Here is a 25,673-nt window from a genome sequence, read left to right on the forward strand (position 1 = left end):
ATCTTCTTAAAATTTTTACATTACACAACTCCCAAAGGTTTATTAAGCTGGTACAAGAAATCTATGGTATTCTCAAGTACAGAAAAATAGGGTGATACAGAGAAAATGGATGTTTGAGATTTGAAGTCTGCGTGGCAAGTTTAGTCTACCCATCCTATGTACAAGTGATATTTATTTAGTTGATAGCTCAAATACCCAATTATGGTATGATTTATAAAATAGATGGCAAAACAGTATAAACTCAACCCACTAAAGTAACAAGTGTTCTGCCTATGCACTGGGTGGGTAGCATTTTGTTTTGTCTGCTTACTAGTCATCGCCCTGACTATAGACTATGTGAGGGGACAGTCATCTCCTGCACATGAGTGTCATCATATTGCCCAACACAGTGCTTGGTAAATATTTGTTGAATGTGGGAATAAATAAATGAGTAAATAACAAGGCCACATTAATTGTACTATAAACAGAAGGAAGATAAGCAAATGTCTAAAGGGAACATTTTACTTTTAGAGAAAGGCAATAAATTTTTGATAATCTCAAATACTAAAAAAATCTAGATTTAATTTAGCATACTTATCATTTTCATAATCCACTAAGTTCCCTTCAATACCAGTCCCCATGATCTGGTTCCATTTTTCCTCCCTGAAAATGCCAAGGCTTAAATATGAGACACAGATTTGGACAGCCCAACAGACTAAGGAAAATGAGACCAGAGGCATGAGCGGGTGTTTCAAAGAACAAGAAGCAAAGGTGGCAAATAGCAAATATGGAAATGTCTCAATTTCCTCAGAATTGAAATTCATCAGAAAACGAAATTCCAGTTAATGAACAGATGCAATTTCATACTCGTTGTATAATCAAATTGACAGAAATAGAAAGTAAGAATACTATAACAGAGATCTTTGTGTATCAGGAGATATTTAAAATGCTCACTTTTGACAGTAATTTAATTCTACTCAGTCAAGGTGGGAATATTGTATGTTAGGTCTGCATTCTGACCCTTCTTAGACATCACTGCAAAGGTTCCTTTGCTTATGCAGAAGAATGCCAGATAGGCCAACGATTCACTGCAGTAGGGGAGCAGGGAAAGGTTGGCTAGGGTTTGGGGTGTCATTCAGGAAGACAGCACTTACAGGAACAAGACAATGCAATCAGAGAGGAACATCAAAACCACTAGAAGGGTGACGCCTTAAAGCTGAGCTCCGTGCTAGATAAAATCATATCACACACCGCTTGTGGCAGGTAAGGTGATAGTTATCTTCTGATCATTAAGTGAAAGCATGCATTACTTAGGCAACATACACACTTATCATACCCTCATACATATGCCCATCAGTCATGTAGATGATTCTGCAGTCCCTTCTACTGACGTAAATTTGGGTTTTTCAACTCACTGGTGTAAACCCCAGAGTCTCCATGGGTTTCACAGGATTTGGAATTCTTATTCACAGCAAAAATATCTAAATAGGAACCAAGAAGCACCAGTTCTTACTGTGTTTAGGTACAGAATATGCATCGGTTCCTAAGCATCCTATGCAGGATTGAGTGAGAACACTGCTCTGACGTGGAGTAGTGCTTCTGTGTGGGTGAAATATCCTTGCTGACTGAATCTTGAATGCTGCTGGGAACCATGATGCATTCCTGCCTTGCATTTTTATCCTGAATATCAAATTCTGCTCTCCAAACTGTGTGCCTTCCTTCTGATGAGACTTAGCCTTCTGAGTTCTCCTATGTGCACTTAGATATCAGTGTGTCATTTAAATAATGTGCACCCTTAGATACAACTTTTGACTGTGCACATGCGTGTGTGTGTGCGCGCATGTGTGGTACATGCACATGTAAGTGACTTGTTGGTATACATATCTGTGGAGGCCCAAAGTAATACAAGGTCCCTTCTTTGTCAGTAGCTTCTCTTCCTGAATATTTTGAGACAGGATATCTTTGGTTGGACATGGAACTCACAGATTCAGACATGAAGGCTGGCCAGGAACTTGCAGAGTTCTCTCTGTCCACCCCAGCTTGAGACTGTACACCAGCTACGTGGGTGTTAGAGATCTGAAATTAGGCCCTCATGCTGGCGTGGCAAGTTTACCCACTGACTGACCTTCCCAACTCTCTTTAAATACCTTCTTTATCTCATTGACTTGACTTTCAGGAAGTTCAAATATAAGATTAATGCTAATAGCAATGCAGAGCACCTGGCATAACTGCAATCCTTTACATGGCTCTTAGTCTCTGTTTTCTATTATAAACAGTTGTGCTTAGATATAGTTTACAAATTATGTAGCGATAGAGAGATAGAAAGACAGAAAGTAATCACTGAGTATGTCCATGGGTGGGTATGCAGATTTTTTTAAAGGAAGACCTAAGTCGAAATAAAATTTGAACGTGTTTGTCAACCTAGGTCAGTCAAAAACAAAGCCAAGATTCCCTTTCAAAGCGTATAACTGAAGCAATGCAGAATGCAGGGCTCGATCCTGCTGCGACTCCCCATGTGCCACTCACTTGCATATATCCTCTTCTGGGTCTTCCAGCCCAAAGCGCTCGTCGAACGTCAGCTGGATCCGCATGTTCTCATCAGCTGCAACTAACCTCCACACCAGCACCGTATTTCTCGGGTACGTGTGAGGAAACTTGGGGCTGTGGATGCTCCCGTTAGCAGAAACCGTGACCACTCTCTCATGCTGTGGGTCTTGCACGCCTAAAGCAAGGACACAGGTACAGGCGTATTAGAACGGATGCTTCCAAAATCCCAGGCTTCAAAGCACTGGGTCACCTTTATTGTTCCCATTTCACTTCAGGCACTTAAGTCAAGCATGCCTTCTGCAATACGCGTCAAGGGTCACTCTTTTCAACCTGGATCATTGTTTTCAGGGATGCATTCCACAATGGCAGGAAAATAGAAAATCAGTCCTTTTTAATCTAATTACTGGAATGTAAATTACTAACTTTTGGACTCTAAGTTTGCTATAATTCTATACTTTTCCATCAATATTTTTTTCTGAAACAGGATTTCACATAGACCATACTATCTCCACACTCACTATGGAGCTAGGTTTGAATTCCTGATTATGCTGTGTGTATTTTCCAAGTGTTGGGATCGTAGGCTTGAGTCATCAAGCCAACACTATAATTGCATTCTAAAAAATATGGATAATTGTTAGTTTTCTAAATAATGACTTCGTGGTCTGTCTAGAGTGAAGACATTGTATTGTTCGCTTTAATTATATTTATGAGAAAATATAAAATACTTGAAAGAAAAGAAACGTGAGACTATAGAAGTGAAATGGAACACTGTAGGCCTCCCACGTCTGATGGAACTGTCAACAGCAAACCGCACCACAAGCGTGCAGACCTCTCTGTCTGTTCTAACTGGAAGTTCCTGAGAAGCTGAGCCAACAAAACCCAAACGATGCTTACAAGAGCTTATCATTCGGGTTTCTACCAAGCTGTCTCCAGCAGAAGTTTTGAATTTTAGGAGTTGGAATTGCTAACTGACTCCACGTTTTACATGACTTTCCAAAGAACTGTTCCACAACCTGTGGGTTGAGACCCCTTTGGGAGTCACACATCAGAGATCCTGAATTTCCGAAATTTACATTATGATTCATCAGAGTAGCAAAATTGCGGTTATGAAGTAGAAAAGTAAATAATTTTATGGCTGAGGGTCTCCACAACAGAAGGAACTGTATTAAAGGTCGCAGCATTTGGAAGGTGAGAACCACTACTCTAGAGTAAAATGAGAGAAAGTGACGGCCTTGGTTTTTGTCACAAGAGAACTTTGTGACCAAATAAAGACGACAAAATATAGCCAACCTTTCAGCATTACTCAATGCCTTAGCTGGTTACCATTGATTTGATCTTAGCCATTCTGACAGGCAAGATGGAGTCTCAGAGTTGTTTTGATTTGCATTTCTCTGATAGTTAAGTAAAACAAATATTTATTTAAGTGTTTCTCTTCCATTTGAGATTCTTCTATAGGGGATTCTCTGTTGAAGTTAGTACCCCATTTTTTAATTGGATTATTTGTTTTTTGATATCTAGCTTATTGAGTTTTTTATATATTTTGGAGATCAGTTCTCTGTGGGATGTGGGGTTGGTGAAGATCTTTTCTCATTCTGTAGACTGCTGCTTTGTCCTATTGACAGTGTCCTTTGCCTTACAGAAGCTTTTCAATTTCATGAGATCCCATTTATTGACTATCAATCTTAGTTTCTGTGCTATGGGTATTCTGTTTAGAAAGTTCTCTCCTGTGTCAATGAGTTCAAAGCTCTTTCCCTATTTCTCTTCTATCACGTTCAGTTTAACTGGATTTATGATGAGGCTTTTGATCCATTTGGACTTGAGTTTTGTGCAGAGTGAATGAAAAAGATCTGATGTGGGATTACCTCTGTATGCTATGACTATGTTTTACTACCATTGGTAAATAAATAAAAAGCTGCTTTGGCCTATATCAGGGCAGAATATAGCCAGGGTGGAAGAGATACAGAAAAAGAGTAGAGGGAATCAGGGAGATGCTATGTAGCTGCCAAAGGAGACAGATGCTGGATCCTTACTAGTAAGCCACAGCCTTGTGCCAACACATAGATTAATAGAAATGGGTTAATTCAAGATGTAAGAGCTAGCTAGAGATATTCCTGAGTCATTGGCCGAACAGTGTTACAGTTAATATAGTTTCTGTGTGATTAACGAGCAGTCTCAGTTCACTATTTGCATTCTTCTATATTGCGACAGGGTTTCAAGACAGGGTCTCTATGTATAGTCTTGGCTACCCTGGTATTCACTCTGTAGACCAGGCTTTCCTCAAATTCAGAGACCCATTTGCCTCTGCCTCCTGAATGCTGAGGTTAAAAGCATATGTGACCACTGCCTGGCTATATTTAAGTATCTTAAAAATGAGTTTACTTTTCTATTTTTCAAATTTTCTTTTGATAGCCCTCTATATGTGTCAGAGCAATAGGCAGCAGTGCCTTACATAGAAACCAACATTTTAATGAACTATTTTTCTAAACATATTTATTAGTACTCAATACATACCCTACTATATCTGAAAACACACACCTTATATGCAATATATGCTTGATAAATTTAGCAAATTTGTCATATCCAACCTAGAAGACTGGTCACAACCACTTGGAGTCAAAGGAAGCTTTCAACAGTGACCTAAGTCCATCAGAAAGTATAGATATTTACATAACGATTAATAACATTAGCAAAATTGCAGTTATAAAACACAAACAAAAATAATTTTATGGTGGAGGATCACCACAACTCTATTAAATGGCTGCAGCTTTAGGAAGGTTGAGAATCACTGATCTCAAGCACAAGTGCTGGCGTGCAAGATTAGAACTCTATTTCCACATACACAATCAAAGGTTCCTGACTAAAGCCCATCTACTTAGCTCTCTGTTTACATTTTTCACCCTTTATAATTCATGGTCTCATTAAACATCATGTGAAGAAGAACTCTAGCCTCTGTTTGTGGTAATAAGAACTGAAATTTTCATTTAAGTTGAAATTGCAGCTTGCAGAATTCTCCTCAAAATGCGAGGTAAAGGGGTATGCCACCAACATACGTGATTGGAAGGTGAGAGTCAGTGTTTCATATACATCTCAAGCAGCAAGGCCTATGATCAAAAAGGAAAAAGGAAAGAAAGAGGGTGGGGGCAACAACCAGCAATTCACACTACCAAATTAAGACCGTGCGCTACAATTCTGTGGTCTTTGCAGGCATCACTCTAAAATAAAACTTTACTGGGAATGCAAACATAAACATGTCTACAGTACCATAGGGGCTATGAGCCTGCTTAAATGAACACTTGCCTTGTTCCTAGCCAGTGACCAACATACCAAAAGTACCAATAAAACACATGCTTGCAGTTAAATGACTCACCTACTGACATTAAGTCTTGCAATGTATGCAAAATAACAAACCTTGTATATTTTAGAGAAAAGGGAAAAACCACATGAAAGGACTGAGTTTTATTTAGAATTCATAATTATAGCCAGTGCCAGATTATGTGGTCCAAACCTTAATGGAACAGCATTAAAAATTAAATGAGTCAAAAGCAGAAAAATAGGAGAGATTAATAATGTAGGTAGTGTAAATGTACCTACAGCTATATATGGACAGCTACAGCTCAATTCTTTGACATTAAACCAGGTTAGTATTAAAATAAAAGAAATTCCTTATTATCTTCCACACAATACATATTATTGATTCTTTGAAAGACATTTGCTATTATTGACAGGGAATAATAAAGCAGGAAGATCATAAAACCAATGAAAATTGGAATATTTCGATATCTCTTATTGGTAAAGATAACATTTAAATGGTTTATTGACAATATGTAACTCAAGACAAAAACAAATCATCCTGTCTCTTTACCCCCTCCCCCCCCACACACACACACTCCTGAGGGCTGCAATTACAGGACCGAACTACAATACCACATCGGATATATTCATATTTCACACTGATATTAATAACAACACAAAAAGAATTGTAGGAATTAAAGTCAGGTGAATAAAATCTGGCTCCGTCTATGCACTCCAGCATGTTCTGTGTCTGTCTGGCAGAACCAAGGCAGTTATCAGCAGTGTGTCACCACCCACAGGTTGGCAGACTTTGCAGATAGCACATGAGATGTGTAGCATACTTCCTTCCAAGGATGTGTTAGCTTCCAATGTTCCAAAACAATTCTTTATGAATCAGATCATCTATGGCTAATCCTTCATTGACAAGGGCATGTAGTCACTAGTCTCACTTGTACTTTGGTTTGTTTGTCTTTTTGATTATGTATTTCCTTATCTATTATTTTGCCCTATCATCCTTCCTTACCTCCATAGTGAATCATTTCTTTATGAGTCTCATGAACAAATTTGATTTTAAGAACAGTGGAAATCCTACGGTATACAACATGGATGTTTGTAAATTTATATTTATTGAGTCTAAGATCAGAAACTAGTTTTTCTAGAAAAATAAGAAGGTTGTTACTTTCCCCTTATTTGATTCTTCAGAGAAAAGGCAAACTTGAACTTCACACCAAAACAAATACTTCCTAGGCATTCTCTCTATATAGAAGAGCCCCACAAATATTTTTGTTGTTTTATATTTTGAGTAAAAACAAATAAGTACTATAATACACAAGACAGGAACTCTGGATTTTACCTTTTTTAAAAAAAAAAAACAATATTTTAACCATTGTTTTACCCAAATCTACCATTTCCTCTGTCTTTAACACCACAGCAGAACAACACAAGATAATCAACAAGCCTAGAGCTGTCTGCACAGTTTACACATGAGGAGAACAAACGACGTCTAACAGAGAGTGAAAGAAGGGATTGCTGTACAGAGCGTACCACAAAAACTAAAACATTAAGATACGCCCAATTTAGGTTCTTGGACTTATTCTAGCTGATACACTTTTGTTCCCCCTAAAAGGAGTAAACAACCAAAAGAAGTGTCCAGCAACTTGGAGACAACAGAAACTAAACAGAGTCCAGTCTTCTTAACATGGTAATTAGCAGGACTAACTTAGTGTTCTTCTTGGCAATAAGACTAAGCAATATTCAGCTACCAAAAGCCACTGCAGGTGAAAACTTTCTCCAATGCACTCGTTGTTTTTCCCACTGGCTGCTGTGTCAGATGTGCAAACGTAGAATATAATACATGTTCTGGTGATTTTTTTTTCTGCCACACAATGACCTTCAGGGGGCAGACCATTTTATAGAAATATGTAAAAGTTATCTAGTCTGTTCCTTACAGGTATTGTTTACTCTGACATAATGGTATTGTAAAGAAATGTGTGTCCCAGAACAAGGCAGAAGCGAGTACTATACATTCTTACAGCATTTGAACAATCCCAAGTTTACCAAGGTTATTCATGATAAGGACACTGATGCTTCACTAGAACAGTTGAATTTCATCACTTACGTTCTATTAATTGTTGAGTAAATTCCACCATTTCTATTTGATATCTTAGTAGAATTTTATCTACATTGTCTACACATATGCAAGGCGAGAATTTGCATCAAAGAGTACTCATTGTTGAGACTGAACATTTTCTCAAGAGGACTGCTTGTTTTTAAAAATAAAACAAAGTCAGTAATGTTACATACTCCAAGAATGTATAACACACACAGCATTATAGCAATGATTTTACTTAAGCTCTAAAGTATGAATCAATCAAAAACAAAAATTTGATATTTCTGGAGAAACTGTATGATACTTGCTTTTTATATATCAGGGCAATTACATACTATTTAAAAATTAAAATATTTTTAAAATAAAAAATGATTCCATATCTACTTTTAAGTGAATGATAAAAACCCTGTCCATTAACAGTCAAATTCAAACAGAATAAGGAAAACATTAAACAAATGCCAAGTTTCTTGATGTCACTAGTCAGGAGGCTGTTAGGTGAGCCACAGTGCTAAAGTAGTCACATATATAAAACACCCCATTTCACAAGAGCGAGTTGGTGGAGCTGTAGCTCTGACTTCTAGGCAGTGGTTTAAGAGCTGGAAGAGGAAAAGCAGCACTTTTGCAGAAATGTTACTGCCATGGCACTATCATTTACAAAAGTTTAAAATTCTCTGGAATCTAAGGCAATTCTAAGGATGGAGGCCCTAGGCTCTTGGCAGATACTCGCAATGTGAGCAAAGTGGACCTGGGAAGCAGCCACGCCCAGGGAGGGAGAGTTAACAGAGAGTCTTCCCTCACTATCCATTATTCTGAAAAAGCAGGGGGTGAAGGTTGTTAGGATCCTACCCAGAGCCATCGTGCAACACTGTAAATATAAACTGAATTCTGTCATTGTTCAGATGTCGTTATGAGAACATCTGGAATGAGCTCAATGGCCTCTTCCCAGTATTTGGGGCCAGACAATTTGAGGATAACTATGAGATTAGGAGCTATAGTGGCTCTTCAGGCATTATCAGAGAGTCAGTTCCAGGAAAATAAGTCGATGTGCAAAAGCAGGCAGATACATCTTAGTATAGAATAATGGAGCCAAATTCACATTGAAAATAGACAATAAACTCACTCTGCCTCTGACTTTCACAGCCACTTGTGCAAGAAGATCACTTTTATTTTTAAGACAATTAAATAGGACATTATATAACTGAACTAATACTGGGGGGGAGGAACCATCTGGTTGAGTTTTCTGGGATTCCAATGATTTCAGGCTGTACCCAAGCAATCATTGCACCATGGCCTTTTTTCTTCTTGAAAATAACCCATTTACATAACAAAAGACTAAGCAAGTCAAGAAAATTCTTCTCATATTGAGATTTGTCAACGAGTAAAGACTTGACCACAGAGTATTTTAACTTTCAGGTAATGATAAGAAACAATCAGCTCCAGTTTGATTCCATGAGGTCAGGCTCTAAAATGAGAGTGGAAGACAAGCTGGAAATAATCGTATCTATCATGATAGAGCACAGATAGCCAGGCATACCCATACATCATTATCATAAAGGATTTGTTCCCAGCAACTAGACAATAAATATAGCTTTCTCTCTCTCTCTCTCTCTCTCTCTCTCTCTCTCTCTCATATATATATATATATATATATATATATATATATATATATATGCATAAACACACATACTCACACATACATACATACAATTATAAGATCTGAGGTGGGACAATATGTTTATATGATTTAGATGATTCTGGTTTATTCTGTTAAGTTGAACATTATTTAAGACACAATTACAAATGTTAGAATGCAGAAGAGAGTACTAGGAATATGTAAAAATATATAATAATCAACATTTACTTTAGATAATGATTAGCAAATCTACCATTTTATTTAATTAGAAATCAATGTACAAAGTTCAAATAAAATATTAGGAGGTAATATCACAAAGAATTGTTCAGCAACAAAATATATTTATACTAAATAAAATTGTTATAAAATAATATTATTAAGCATAAATTCATAGTACTTAAATAAACATAGACATTTATTGTAGAGAAAATTTTTAATAAAAATATTTCCAGAGATAAACATCTACTAAATTTTGTGGCTGCCTTGTGTATGATTTTAAATATTGAGTTGGATTTACTAGCCATTTCTAAAATGCAAAGTACTACCCATTCTATTACAGCAACTAGATAAATTACCAGGCTTTTGATGTGAGAAATGTTTTGGATTTATCAATGAATATAACAATAAAATAATTATCATTCAAAACATTATCATAGGAAATTAAAATTACTGCATTGGTTCATGCATGTTTACATATTTAAACTTCTCTTAGGTTAAGCCGTGCATTATAAGGGGCCCTCCTGCCTACTCAGCAATCAGGCTTACTACTGTGCTACCTACTTATCCAGCAACATATGATTTTCTTACGAGCACTAACTGGAGACAGGAAAAGTAGTGCTTCAGCTATGTTTCCTGAATGAAATATATTGTTGTAACAATAAAATAACCAATTGCAGATGCTAGTTAATCACTGCTTAGAGTATTTTACCACCTACAGGAACTGTGGGAGAGGAGAGAAGCTGTGTAAATTTGAAGAGTTTCCTTCATTCTCGAACTAATGTGAATATATGCACTCTCAGTTTCTCCACCAACAATTATCACTGCAAAATAACGTTCAAATAGAGTCAAAGATCAAAACACACGAGTTTTGATGAGGAGGAGAGGAAGGATTAGAGTCCAGAACAGAAGCAATTTTGTTCCAGGGAGCAACGGAATCTGACTTCCCCAAGTCCACAAGAATGTTCATCTGTGGAGGGAGGCGTTCCTCTGATGCTCTAGTTATCACTGTCCTTTGATCATTACTGAAAAATCCACATCTTCAAATCTCAGGAAGAGTTGGAGGCTATTTCTGTCAAGTTGGATGCTGTTAGATTCGGCTGGAAGACATGAGATCTCTCCTTGTGATATTATTGCTGTTTATGTTAGGCTAATCCCTCAGCCAACAAATGGACCAGCTGCATTCATGACCTCCCAGGCTGTGAGCAGACCTGCTTGAACATAGCACTTCCTTGCAAATTCTTGTCCTTGCAGCCTAATTTTGAAGTTGAAAGTTATCCACTCTCATTTCTTACAAATTTACTTATATATCTCTTAAAGACCTGGAAAACCTTGAACAACCTGCTGATCAAATCTGGGAAAACAAGAAGAAGAGAATAGATAGGAGAATTCTTTGAACCATGCTTAATTGAGTAGCAGCGAATATCGTAGTACCAATTATCTTGACAAATGGATGTTGCTTCCAATCTCAAGTTGAGATAAATCTTTCTGAAGAAAGTTGTGCATGGAAAAAGCCTAAGAACAACTATTCCTAATGTCTTTAAATATATGTGGAGGTCTTTTGCAAATCTCTTGTTGTAAACCACAGCAAGAATCAACTATTTAATACAGCTACATTTTATCTATTTTTATAGCAGGTCAGTATATAGTATATACCGCAGTTTTAGTTTTATTACAATGTTGTAATCTTGTTAACAGTAAGTCAATACAATTCCCAAAAGTTTCCTATGGGGTAACAAAATAACGAATACCCCCACCCCTCTCTCTCTCTCTCTCTCTCTCTCTCTCTCTCTCTCTCTCTCTCTCTCTCTCTCTCTCTCTCTCACACACACACACACACACACACACACACACACACATTTGCTAACACTGACCTGTTAATTAACTAGAAAGCTTGATTCAGTTCCTTCTCTAGATGAACATACTAACAAGTGAAGGCTGGGAAACGATTCTAGAAAACACCAGAGGGAAACCATATACCCCAGAAAGAAACATGATTGCACTGTTTAAATCCTCACACTTCAAATAATTAATTCCACGAGAGTGTCTACAGAAGTGAGAATATTCTATACACATTTCTGTAATGACCAAAAGGCAGCACTCAATCATTGGAGTGACCAGATAGAAACTCAAAGGCACCTAGACATAAAAGATGATGAATGACAAGCTTTCATGTCTACATCTGTTCATGTTGGAGGATCAGTCAAGAGCACTACATCACCTCAAGTTCTTTCATCCCATGGTGGCTCATTTCAGCAACCTTCAACACCAGGACATACTATGCAGCGTGTGATAGAAAACGGTACAAACGCAGAGTAAATAAAAACGTACATTCAGCTTACCTTTTAATGTTCTTTCTCCTCTTTTCTATGCCAGTCCAGATGCTGGGGTATAGATCCTCCCTGCCAGTAGATGGAGATAGTAAAATTGAGTCTTGGTGACCTCAGATCCTAATCTAGGTGGTTCAGAATTTTCAATTTTGGATTTTGGAAATTAAAAAAAAATAATTGAATAATCGAAAAACACAAAGTTTGTAAAACGTTTGAGTCAGTCAAATTAGCTTTCATTTGTGGACATTAGTACTAATTTTTATGGGAGACGGTCTTGGCTGGCATAGAAAAATATAAGAAAGAGCATTATTTGGTAGAATATTTAACCTAGACATTCAATTCTCTCAAACCTTCACGTTCACTCAACTAATACCTATAAGGGCTCTCAATATGTTATTGGCCAGATGCTTAATATACATTATTCTGTTAAAATTTTAATAACCATGTGAACTTTTTCTTTCCCCACTCTGTGCTGTCCCAGAAACTGAATTTGTTTAAGACCCATACAGTGATTCCTGCACGTCACAGGTTTCAGTGCTCCTAAGTACTTAAAGTGTCTTCCACTTTAGGCAGGACTAGGGTCTTCTTACTATTGATAAAGGAACCATGGATTTGAAAACCCCATTGCTAGTGTTAAAATCTGATTTTGTATTTTATTTTTGTTTGCTTCAAATCAACACATCCTCTCACAATTATTCAGAAAGAAATTCATAAAGCCAAAATGTCATCATTTGAAGAGATTTAATGTATTAGCTTTAAAGGAGCAAGAGGATCCAAGGAAAAAGGTACATGGTTTTGTTTGAGGACTGCATTCTTGACACCAAGCTCAGAGGGAAAATCATAAAAGTCCGGACTTGTTGGCAAAAAATATGGATACTGTCAGATTCAATAGCCAGTGAAGTACCCTTTGATGATAGTAAGATCTAACTGAAGAACATTTTTAACTGAATTTAGCATCTAGGGAATGAGGAAGTCACTGGCCCTCCTTTCCTCACTCAATACGTACACCTACTGAACCACTGTGAGCAGACACCACTCTCCTTTCATGTCCCAAAGAGAGCGTTACATGCCAGTGCCACTTGCATATATGATCTGTCACTTGACTTCAATAAAGCAAGTTGTGAAAAACCAGCATTACACAACTAATCAAATCAAGTTATTACAAGTTTATTCAAAACTGTCATGACTAAAATTGTACATCCTTTTATAAAGTTACTTCATTACTCTTCCCGAATGAAAATACTATTTCTAACAGTGCTTTATAAGTCTTATGATTTTTAAGTTGCAAACATATTTTCTAGTGAGGACAATGAACTTAAATGTGAATCATATCACAAAGACTTTTCCTAAGGATACAGCATTCTATTTCCTAACATGGGTGGCCATAGACATTCTTGTCTAAGGTGATAAGTTGATTTTCTATATTTTAACTACTTTATGTGAGAGTGTGTGGTGTACACACATATGTGTGTAATGCAGTTGTCAATGCAAGCATGAAGAGGCTGGAAGAGAATGCCAGATACATGTCTCTATCACTCTCTGGCTCATTCCCTTGAAACAAGGTCTCATACTGAACCCTGTGCTACACTGAAGAGCTCCATGCACCAGTGATCCATTGTCTCCAGCCCACCCCAACATTTCAGTAATAGGCATGTGCAGACATTCACCCCACTTTTCACATGAGTCTTGGGTATTTGCTCTTGGGTCCTCAAACTCTTGCATACTGATACATCTGCAGAGCCCAAACCAACACATTTTTTTAAAAAAATAAAAGAGAGTGACAGTGTCACTTCAGATCTGCAGATATGAACCATAAAAAGAGTGCAGAAGACGTAAACATATGATTACCTTAATAGCAAAAGACAGGATCAACCTTCAATACAGTCGACTCTAGTATAATGGCTGTCAACTCCCTTTCCACCATATTACATGTCACCGATCATGCCAACAAGCAGCACTGACATTTATGCTCTACTTAGACAACAACGAGGAGTGATGACCTTTCACAATTGGTTGGGCAGATGTACTACATTGAGGAAGAAAAAGAGAACCACTGATTTCGTCATTCCGTGAGTATTAAATTCAAGTTTCCGAAGAATGTACTTTTTCTGTTTGCATCCTCTTCAGTGTAGCTCACAGAGCAGAAATTTTTCTTTATTTTCACAAATTTGGTACTATCTCTTATAATTACAGTATTTTGCTCGAATTGATTAAAACAGCAATAACAAATTGACCTAGAACATTCTATGTATGGTAGTCTTTGTTGAAGTTGAGATCTGGAAACATTATTGCCAACCATGACTGATTTGCTAAATTCTGGTGTCTTTTCAGTGCATGGGTCAGGACATTTGACACTAATTCTATCCTTAAAAGTAGAGATTATTCTGGAACTTAATCCTCCTTAAAAGGTGTCAAATTTCAGAGATTGCTTAAAGGGTATTAAATGATCAGGTGTTGGGGAAAACAGAAAAAAATAAAACTGCCAAGATTAGTGACTTCTTATCCTTCAAATGATCATTTAGTTATTTGATTATTTCATTTTTGAGAATGCATGCCACTTTTATAACAATCTAAAAGGACCCTAGATTTTGCCAATATTTTTTGTTCTTTTTGTCTATCACTGAGTCCCCCACAGTTTGTCACAGCCCCTCCTACCATGTAGACAATAAATCTGCACGAATTGGTTAGATGTCAAAGACAATACTTCCTGCAAACACATCCACAGAGAAAAGTTGGTAAATGAGAAGGATGACGTATGAGTTGATTCTTGGACTTTCGTATGATATATGAACCTTTCTCTTAGGGAAGTGTTTTGTTTCAGCTTAAGTAGAACTGACAAAGGGTCATGACTTACATATGAAATGACGCCAGCATCCCTTCCAGTGACTGAAAATTCTGTTCCTACAGAATGAAGTTGTATTGAACCAATATTTGCAAATAGACTCCTGAGGTCTTCAGGATCTCTAATGAAGACTCCAAGGTGCAACAAGTATCACATTCTAAAATCACAAGGCACACATTTATTTAAAAAGAAAAATAGAGTCTTTGTGCTCTCGGCCAGACTTGGGAAGTGAATAAATATTAATAACCTGCAATAAAAGCATTGAAGGATTGTCGCTTCACAATTCCGAGATGAAAATGTACCTTAGACAGGCTGATGTTTTTCCTTCCCTGTACCTCATGGAGCACAATGTAACCTTGTGGTAAAGCAAGATAGTGAAGATTCACTTTCATGGCAAAGTGTTTGCGTGCAGGATAGGGAGCTTTTGACACAATGATAGGAGATCCTACTGTTCTTCTTGCCTTTGTAATTGCTCTCAACACAAAAGTATCCTTCGAAATCCCTCCAGTATATCAAACTTCTGAACTAAGTCTACAGAAAAGACCGGTCATGTTTAAACATTTATCTCATGAGTTGAGAATGTTTTGAGATGTGCAATGGTCTAGAGGCTCAAACCAGAAAATTATACACCTAATTATGTATTCTGAAATAGTTTCTACACAAAAGAATGTAGAGTTTTTAACTCTATCCTTAGAAGCTAACCTTGAACATTTTGCTGACCAAATATAAGTAAAGATTAATGTCTTTTAAAATGACATTGTCACCATAAAGCAAAGCTGATGCATTCTTTATTTTAATATGGGAACACATAGGCAGCATTGGAGTCATTTGGATTTTGTAGCTTTCAGATTGTACAGTCTCCTTACACATGATGGGTAAATGTTCTACCTGTGACTTATACTATCTGTCTCAAGACTTTGAAAAGAAAGAAGGAAGATATGGGTGGGTCAAGTTTTTGTGTAAAATTGATACACATATTCCTAATCAACTATATGAAAAGGTATTTAATATGCTGCTTGGAAAGAAAATGGGTTTTCAGTATATAATTTAAAACAATCTAAGCCACAAATGATCTCCAATTGGTAAGTACTTGCAAATAAAAAATGTTAGCTTACTTCAATGGAGTCTCGCTGAGTATACCATCCATTTTTTTTTTTTTTTTTTTTTTTTTTTTGGTTTTTCGAGACAGGGTTTCTTTGTGGTTTTGGAGCCTGTCCTGGAACTAGCTCATGTAGACCAGGCTGGTCTCGAACTCACAGAGATCCGCCTGCCTCTGCCTCCCAAGTGCTGGGATTAAAGGCGTGCGCCACCACCGCCCGGCTATACCATCCATTTTTAAGGGCAGGCCTCATACCAAGAAGCAGATGGTCAACACACAGCTAATTTAATAGCAATTTTAGAGACAGGTCCTTTGTATATATATTCTGGTTTCCGGTTTTGTGTGGTTGAGGGATTTCTGTGTATGAGAGAATGTGTGTCTCACAGAGCTATATGTGCTTCTTGTGGTTTTTCCTTTAGTTCTTTTCCTTCAGTTCATTTATTTTGTTCTATTCATTTTTAAATTTTTGTATTATATTTTAGATGCTTACTTATACCTTAATGAAAGAAAGGGCATGGGTTTAGGTGGGTTTGGAAATGGGGAAGAGCTGAGAAGACAAATCAGAACCAGAATACATGGGACTGGAAGGATGACTTGGCAGTTCAGAACTCTTGCTCCTCTAGGAGGAGACTCAGCTCCCACATTACATAACACAACTGTCTATCCTTCCAGCTCCCGAAGATCCAACACTCCCTTGCGGCCTCCATCAGCCTTGTACATGCATACGGGACATAGACATACATGCAGGCAAAACACTTAGAGAAATAAAATAGAAAAAAAAAAGTACCCAGACTGAGGGTGCAAGTCATTGATAGAGGACAGACATAGGGAGACCAAGGCTCTATGTTCCATCCCAAGCAGCAAGTTTCCTCCAAATACTAAGTTTTCAGATGACACTGTATTATAACTGTGTCACTAAAAACAAATGTATGTTTACAAAATAAAGAACATTATAGTAAAAAGTATTCCAACAGGAACCATTTATTTACTTTTGATGACTCCTCCCCAATCTGGAACACAGCATCTTTTGTAAATGTTGAACATACCCTAACTGTCTATTTGCACAATTGTTTGCTATCAATAAACCACCAAATGCAAATTCAGAAACGGCAGTGACTGGCTAATGATTGAGTGGATTTATTCCCTGTGTTGTGTGGCCCTACTTTTCCTATTGTGGCGGTTCTTTTGAATGGCTTCCTCCTAAATATGGCACTAGCTCTTCCCAAGCAATCCTCAATCACTCCTCCCTAATCCCAAACCCTAGTGACCTCAAGCACTTCTTAGCCTTAGATAAACACTGTGCCTCAGCACAGATCCTTTGAATCATCATGAGGAGCTCAGGGCTCTCCCCTAAACCACAAAGTCACATTCACAGATGCATTGCCCCTTTTAGATCCTTCACACTCACTCCGGATGCCTCAGATGCATGCACAATCTATGAGCTCTACTCCTTCCCCACTTCCTAAGTCGGCACTATGAGACTCGCCATTTCAGCAAGCAGGACACCGTAAACATCTTACCGTTTGTTGACGACAGTGTTCGACTGACCAGGATTGAGATCACGTGTAAGAGAAAGCTCACTAAGCATAAAGCTCATTGTTCTAAAAACACTGCAGCTGTTTCTGCAATTGTCTTCAACAGAAATTATCCTTCTTGCTCACACAGTGGTTTTGCTTCTCCTTAGTAAAAGGTGAGTGCTCCATCTTCCTGGCAAAAAGTTTTGTTGCCTAAAACTAACACCATTTTTGTACCAGTTGGACACATATCTACTAGTTTAAAACCATATGTAAATAAAGAGCTAATCTCATACATTCCAAAATAATCCATTTAAGAAGGTAAAGTATTTCAGCAAGTAGGCCTATTGATGTCTGTTATTATGAAACAAAATGAGTAAAAAGAGCAGCAAGATGGCTTAGACGTTAAGGGATCTTGCCACTAAGGCTAATGAACTGAGGGTGATCCTGGGAACCATGTAGAAGAAAGAAGAAAACTGACTTCTTGTAATTTTCTTCTGACCTTCAAATGTGTGCCATGGCATTAGAAGGCATGTACACACACACAAACATACAGAATGAAAGGCAGGCAGATGGATAGATAAAAAGATCCCTTTAGACTAAACTAAATGACTAATACTTTCAGCATGGGGCTTGTTCTTCAAACTTTGTTAATTTTTTATTCACTTATAATGGAAGATTTAACTTTCATAACTGAATTGTGATTTTTATTTCTAATTTAAGAAAATATGCCTTTCATAATAATAAAAAGACATCACACCTTTTAATATTTTGACTATTTCTGTAGACTATGAATTGGGTGCAATGCTGGACAGCCATCATTCCAAGAATCATTCAATGTACAGTTCAGACTGTATTTCTAAGAATATTTCCTGGAGGCATACAGCATCTGTGAAATATGTTCTTCTCTAGAGACTCAAACTAGGACTTTCCCCTGCTCTGTCAGAGTCTTCTGTCGCCTTCCCCTATAAACAAATTGATACTATGAACTCACTTCAACAAGATTGTTAATTCAGGTATTTAACAAATCAAATATAGATTTTGTGCCTCAAAAAAAAGTTCAGCCTCATGCAATTGGTACAATAATACTTTTAAGATTAAGAAACTCTTTTTTAATAAAAGTCATTTCCTAAAACCACTGAGGGACCCTCTCCAGCCACTGTTGACATAGTTTTCTAGTTTAAGCTGATTTTAGTACAATATGCTTAACATGTATCGTATTTTATGTGACCAAAAAAGAAATGTAATGTATGATGGCATAGTTTGAAAGTTTGAAAAAATTATATGAAGGTTAAGTTAAAAATGAAATAATAATGATAATAATAATAAACATACTGAATGCTAAGAGGTGCATATGCTGAAGTGCATGTGCTGAGAAATCTAATAGGAACAGGACCACTGCACGCAGACATTTTTAGAGTCTACGTCTGGCAAAGAAGTGAGAGGAGACGGCAGATGCTTGAGCGCTCACTCTGATGGACTGCCATTACAGGCAGGGCTGCACCTTTAGCGCTCACTCTGATGGACTGTCATTGCAGGCAGGGCTGCACCTTTAGCGCTCACTCTGATGGACTGCCATTGCAGGCAGGGCTGCACCTTTAGCAGCTTTGAAAACAGGGACTGAACCAATTTACAAGGCTAACTGCATAACAAGCTCCCGATAAACATTAGCAACAAAACATTCTTCTGGCAAATACTGCAGATCAAGAACTTAAAGGCTTAATGACAAGAAATCAATGGGTCTACCCAAAGCGCCCCTGTGCTGTTCTGACTGAAGAGGAGAAAAGCTGCAGTTAGGACATCAGGTTCGAGTGAGTGAGGAAGGGGTGAACAAGGGAACCCTCTGCAGAGACCCCTTCTGCTACTGCTCTCGGATGTATCAAAGCCTTCAGCAAGTTTTGCTAAGTATGTGTGTATTCATATTAGTTTCCACATGTGTATGAAGCATGACATACGCTGAAAACACTTTTGTGTGAGTGAAAGCTAGTTAAGACATGTTTTAGGAAAGTAATTTTGTGTTCAAATTATTTTATCCTGCACCATTTTTCTGTCTGATTAGATTTTTGTTATATGGCCAAAAAGTGTAATGTATGGTGAAATGATTGAAAAATTCAAAGAAACTATATAAAGGTTGAGTTATATTGGGGAAAAAGCATTAAAAGTTCATAGACTAGCTATGAACTCCTGCTTCAGCTCCCTGAGGGATGAGGCCACAGACATGCATAACCACACCCAGCAATAATATTACTTATTAAGGACAAAGTACACCTGACAATAAACTGCTTACAAAATTCAGGTTAGACATTAAGTTGATTGACTTAAAAACAGTATTTCAGATGAAACTGAATTTTTGAGTGACACATGGCTAATAGATTCTACACAAGTATTTTTTAACAAATAAATTTTAGAACATCCCTCATATTTGTACATAGGAAGATAAGTCTAAATGCTCTTTTTCTTTTCTTTTTTTTTAAATATTTATTTATTAAGTATACAATATTCTGTCTGCATATATGCCTGCAGGCCAGAAGAGGGCACTAGATCTCATTACAGATGGTTGTGAGCCACCACGTGGTTGCTGGGAATTGAACTCAGGACCTTTGGAAGAGCAGGCAGTGCTCTTAACCTCTGAGCCATCTCTCCAGCCCCCTAAATGCTCTTTTTCATGGCTTAAAACATCTATACATTTTTAGGCTCACAAGAATTCAATGGAAAACTTTAGAGACATTAGAAATAGATTTTAACACAGTAAATATCCTGTTTATAAAAAGAACCCTCTTAATGCAGTGTTGGGCACACGGAAGTGAGCTCTCATTTACCACTATGGACAAAGACTAATACATTTGTCTACTCCGACTAAATCATGGCAGTCACAGTTGCTCCACAATTTTAAGTGTGTTCATTTTGTGTGTCACAATACAGTGATAAAATGAAGTTTATGTATATGTGTACATATTACATTATGTACAGTTGCTTGCACATATGCAAACACACACACACACTAATAAACCTGAATGGCATATCCTGCAATGGAGGAAGCAAAAATAAGACTAGATCTTCAAATCCAAAAAATCTAATGAAGGATTTGTTGCTTCCAACACATCCATCAGCAAAGGCCGCCAAGGCACTTTGACTGGGAAACCTTGTTGACTCAAGACTTCAAAGGACCAGTGAGTGTGATGTGTTACACAAAGCCGGGGGTACACAGCACACAATGATCTCATTCCCTCTGAATGCCCAAGGCACATCTTTCAGACTGGCATTGTGCAAGTGAGGCTTGTAGACCCGACTGCTCTGTAATTGCCGGATATGTTTAGGCTCCCTCTTCTTAGCTAGGCTGGAAATAGCTGAAGGCTGCAAAGCAAGCCTCGGGATATATTGTTTCCACTGTTCCTGATCTGCTACTGGGTACAACATTTCAACTTGATCTTGCACAGAATAAACACGTAACTATGTAACTATCGTTCGCTTTAGAATTACTTTGGGGACAATAAAAGCATTTCCCTTCCAGGCATCCGTTGGGACTAACTGCAGTGCAAGAATGCACATTTATGTAATATATGCATATATGTGATGCATAAAGAGATATAAAAGGTGGAAAACACGCTGCTTATTGCAAACCCTACACTTGCGGGAAGTGCTGTTCATTACTCATCAGTATCCGTGGCTCATCAGCTACTGATTTCAGTTTAACTTTGACAATAGCCCCAATCTTTTACCAAGCAGTTCCTAAAGTGGCCATGATAGCCAACATCCTTCTAGGATGTTCCGTTCAGCAATGAGGCTCTGGAACATGGTTTCTTACAGTGATCTATGACACCACCAGGCCCTGAGTGAGGTTGTTGTATAACACATAAGAACATCTGTTGCTAACAATATACAATCTACTTTAGAGATTAAAAATGTGTGTGTGTGTGCATATATGTGTGTGTGTGTTATATAATACACAAGATGTGCTTGTTATATATGTATATATTTTTTTCTTTAGATATTTCCCATATCTTCCTGTAGGAGTCTATGGCAGAGCTGCAGAAATAGCATAGCTGTTTAGAACCCTTACTGCTCTTTTAGAGGATCTGAGTTCAGTTCCAAGCACCCACATCCAGCAGCTTATAACTACCTGTGCTCTAGATCCAGAGAATCCAACACCTCTGGTCTCTTAGGGCACTTGCACTCACATTCATCTATCTCCACAGAGACACATATATAGGCATATTATTAAAAGTCAAATGAATGAATATTTGGAAAGCTCACAAAGGCTCCTCACTGCAAGGACAGGTATTTAGTGAACAGGAACACAAGCTGATCTGATTTGGGTGGAAGATGCGAAGGGATGTCAATCACACACAGGTTCATGAGGGTGGAACCTTGGCTGAGGTGTCCACCACTTTAGTTTCAAGCGTAGTATATGACTTACTATACTCATAATAGAATAGTCTGGAAGTTCATAATTTATGAATATTGTCACTTAAAATGAAATAAATACAGAAGTGGGGAGAAAGCAGATATAGACAAAAAGCACTGCACAGGTCCTCACCACATTTTCTGAAACTGACACAGTTATCACTAGACCCAGCACCAAGGATTTCCCCCACCCACGAACAGCTACCGTGCGTCCGACCCTCTGTTTATTGTGGCAGAAGCACTTAGCGCTCCATCAGCACTTTGCAGATTAATGACTGAAGAAGATGTGGCACGGCAGAACGGGAGGCCTGAAGCGCCTTTCATGCTGAAGGGTAAGTCAACAGCCTGGCATCGACGTGAACACTCGCTCCGGTGTGTGAGAATGAACAACGCTGAGTTCACACAGCGTGACCGGTGACAACCAAGTGCGGCTGTGTACTGCGCAGTTAATAAATTGATTTAGCTATAAAAGCATGGCAGGAAAATTAGTACACACCGTTTATCATAGAATTAACACAGTCAGATGTCATAGGTCAGAAGCTTAGTATCAACATTTATTTGAATGTTTTAATGACATAGTGAATAGCTTTGAGAACTTCAACATGACAGGCATAATTTTCAGAGATTTCTCAGATGCTTAAGAAGGGTGAAAATTCTAACATGATTGAAACCCATTTCTAGGCAAGAGATTCTGAGTTTCTGGAAAGAATTTCCACAAGGGGTAAACTCAGCGCAGATACAGTAGAAAGATAAACAAACAGTCGAACTTACCTCAAAAAAGCAAACCCTAGGTTTTCAGTCCCATTACCTGAGAGCAAAGACCAAGGATTACCAGCTCCTGGCAGCTTAGCATGGTCTACAGAGATCCATCCCAAAACAAAATTAAAACTATAAACAAAGGACTAATCTTCCTGGGAGAAGGAAAGGCTGTGCTTCGTTGTTTCTCTTACAGTTCCCTGTTAGACACTGGGTTTATTTGTTCTAAGCTTTTACCAAACTCTTACACATATGAAAATTAAAAGATAACCATTACCAGAAACAGAAGAACATATACATATATGACAGACAGACAGACAGAAAGTTGGCAGACACTGACCCTAGTGTATAAGGTAGAGTTTTAGGATCTTAGTATTAAGAATTCTTCTGCTGGGCTGGAGAGATGGCTCAGAGGTTAAGAGCATTGCCTGCTCTTCCAAAGGTCCTGAGTTCAATTCTCAGCAACCACATGGTGGCTCACAACCATCTGTAATGGGGTCTAGTGCCCTCTTCTGGCCTGCAGGCATACACACAGACAGAATATTGTATACATAATAAATAAATAAATAAATAAATAAATAAATAAATAAATAAATAAAAGAATTCTTCTGAGAACTGTGAGGGGCAGGATCTGCAGATGCCTATAATAACCCACTTTTGGTCAAAGTAAGAGAGCATTGGAGGCAATGAGTTAGACCAACTTTGACTGGCTCAGCAGCTCAGCTTGTATACCCACTTGGCTTATACAGTACCCCTGGGTTTTCCTCTCCAGCACCACAGCAAGGAAAGACATTCTGGCATAACTTCATATGACGCTAGCCATGGAGAATTGGGCTGAACCCTAGTCTATGAACATTATCATTTAGGAAGAAGAGAGTTGCTGTAGCAAGTCCTACAGCCAATAGCCTTTAAGTTACCCGCCCACTGGGGTGTGGCCTCTTATACTATTTATGCCTATGCAGAGCATGTGTCCGGCCTCTTTTCCAACTGCGAGATTCAGTTTCTGTTCTCCATTTCAGTAGAGGATTCTGATTTGTGAGTCTATTCCTAAATAAATAACCATCCATTATTCTCAATTCTGAGCTACTATGGGGTTTCTTTTAAGTGTCCTTCTTCAGAGAGTGACCAACATTCAGGTGTCAGTTGAGACAGGACAAGATAGCCCACACTACATGCAGTAAAATCTTGGTGTCTTCACAAGTCTCTTTGCCAAAGAAATTATGAATACAGAGAAAGACACTTATGAATATGCAAGCAAATGGCAAGTCGATACTGACAAAGCAGAGACAAAATAAACAGCAAATGTGACTCAACCCAGATTCGAAGAAACAATCTTTAAACTATTTTATATGATCAATAAATGCTAAGGAATTAATTATCCTAAGTCAAGAGAGATTTTAACAAAGAGCCCACAGAGAGTTGAGCCAATGTAAGAACAAAATGATCCAGAGGCGGGAAATGAAGGCAGAATCAAAGGGGAAGCTCACAATCACTAAGAACAGAGCAGTATTCCAATTGCATGGCACCACCTGCCCATCAACTCAACGGGCTTCCCAAAAGAAGACCTGACTTTCATCATTGCCCCATGTTAGAAAGGCATGAGAACATAAAGGTGAGGCTCCTCCAGCGTTCTCCTCACAGAACCAATCACACACAAATAAGAGGCTTTCATGACTCAAGAATATCCTCATGAACAGGTGAAATGCTTGTAGGAACTGAGTGCTCATTGAGGACTAAACACGTTCTAAGCCTGTCTCATCTGTTCTGTCTCACACTCACAATACACTTTTGAACAAATGTTGTTGAATCCTTACCCGTTATCCAGAGAGAATTACAAAGAAGCATGGAGGCAAGATAGGTGCACTGTCAAACAAGAAAGGTCATGGACAAGAAAGAACTTAAAGACTTCAGCCATGGGCTGGAGAGTTGGGGTCATTGTAAAGCATGAGAACCTGAGGTGGCCTCTCCAGGACCCATGGAAAAAGTCAGTCTTGACCCCATTCTCTTGTTATGCTAACACTGGGGAGTTGGACGCAAGATGATTCCTGGGGCTCATGGGCAGCCAATATATCCAAATGCCTAGGCCTTGACTCAAAATAAATGTAGGCGAAGAGACTGGAGAAAAGAACATTTGATCTTGACCTGTGACCTCTACATAGATACACAGAAGTGCACGCAGACACATATGTGAACACGAACACACACACACACACACACATCTTAAGTCACTTTCATGATTGCTCATGGCCTTTGTCACCATGACTCTCCCTGAATACACCACCTGTACGCTGCTGAGGGTCATAGGAGCAGTCGTTTCTCTGTGATACAGAGCTTGATAAGGACTTTGCAGATACTTGAACTCTGGAACCATGAGTTGCTTTTTACATAATATGGTGGGATGACTGTCTTTATCCAAGCTGTGGAACTGAAAAGCCTTTCAAACTGTTAATGGCACGTTTTTAAAAAATTTTGAAACAAAAACAAAAAACAAAACAAAAAAACTGATTTCATCACAGCTCCAAAGCACAATAAGAAACTGTGTCCTCTTTTAAAATAGTGTAATCTCTGATGCACGTCTTAACAAATCTATAAGTATATTGCTTTAACAATCAAAAGCAGTCCAGAATGTCAAAAGAAGCAGCCCATCTATTTGATCATCTCAATTAACCTCAGGGAAAATATAGAATTTTAAGTGTCCAGCTTCGTTTTCAACATTACTGTTCTTTAATATAAAATTTATCCATGAAAAATTGTAAATGCCCCACTCAAATAATCCTGACTACACAATTCTAAGTCAGTTATTAAACCATGACAAGATAAGGAACATTTACCATTGGCTAAGTTATTTTCATAAAAATCACTTCTTTATTCTCAGCTCTTTCTTGTGTCTGGCAGATGTAGACCATATGTAATATGAATTGGGCACATGCTACGTGCAAAGCATCAATTGAG

General features: G+C 38.0%; 1 protein-coding gene across 1 annotated transcript in view; it reads right to left on the reverse strand.

The window, feature by feature from the left end:
- The window catches only part of Pdgfc (platelet derived growth factor C), a 145,878-nt gene that overhangs the window by 55,564 nt on the left and 64,641 nt on the right, over positions 1-25,673 (reverse strand). The window contains exon 2 of the mRNA XM_057756980.1: positions 2,506-2,701. Within this exon, the coding sequence (XP_057612963.1) occupies positions 2,506-2,701 (196 nt within the window). The remainder of the gene's footprint in view (positions 1-2,505; positions 2,702-25,673) is intronic.

This window comes from Chionomys nivalis, chromosome 24, assembly GCF_950005125.1.
Source record: "Chionomys nivalis chromosome 24, mChiNiv1.1, whole genome shotgun sequence".
NCBI lineage: Eukaryota > Metazoa > Chordata > Mammalia > Rodentia > Cricetidae > Chionomys > Chionomys nivalis.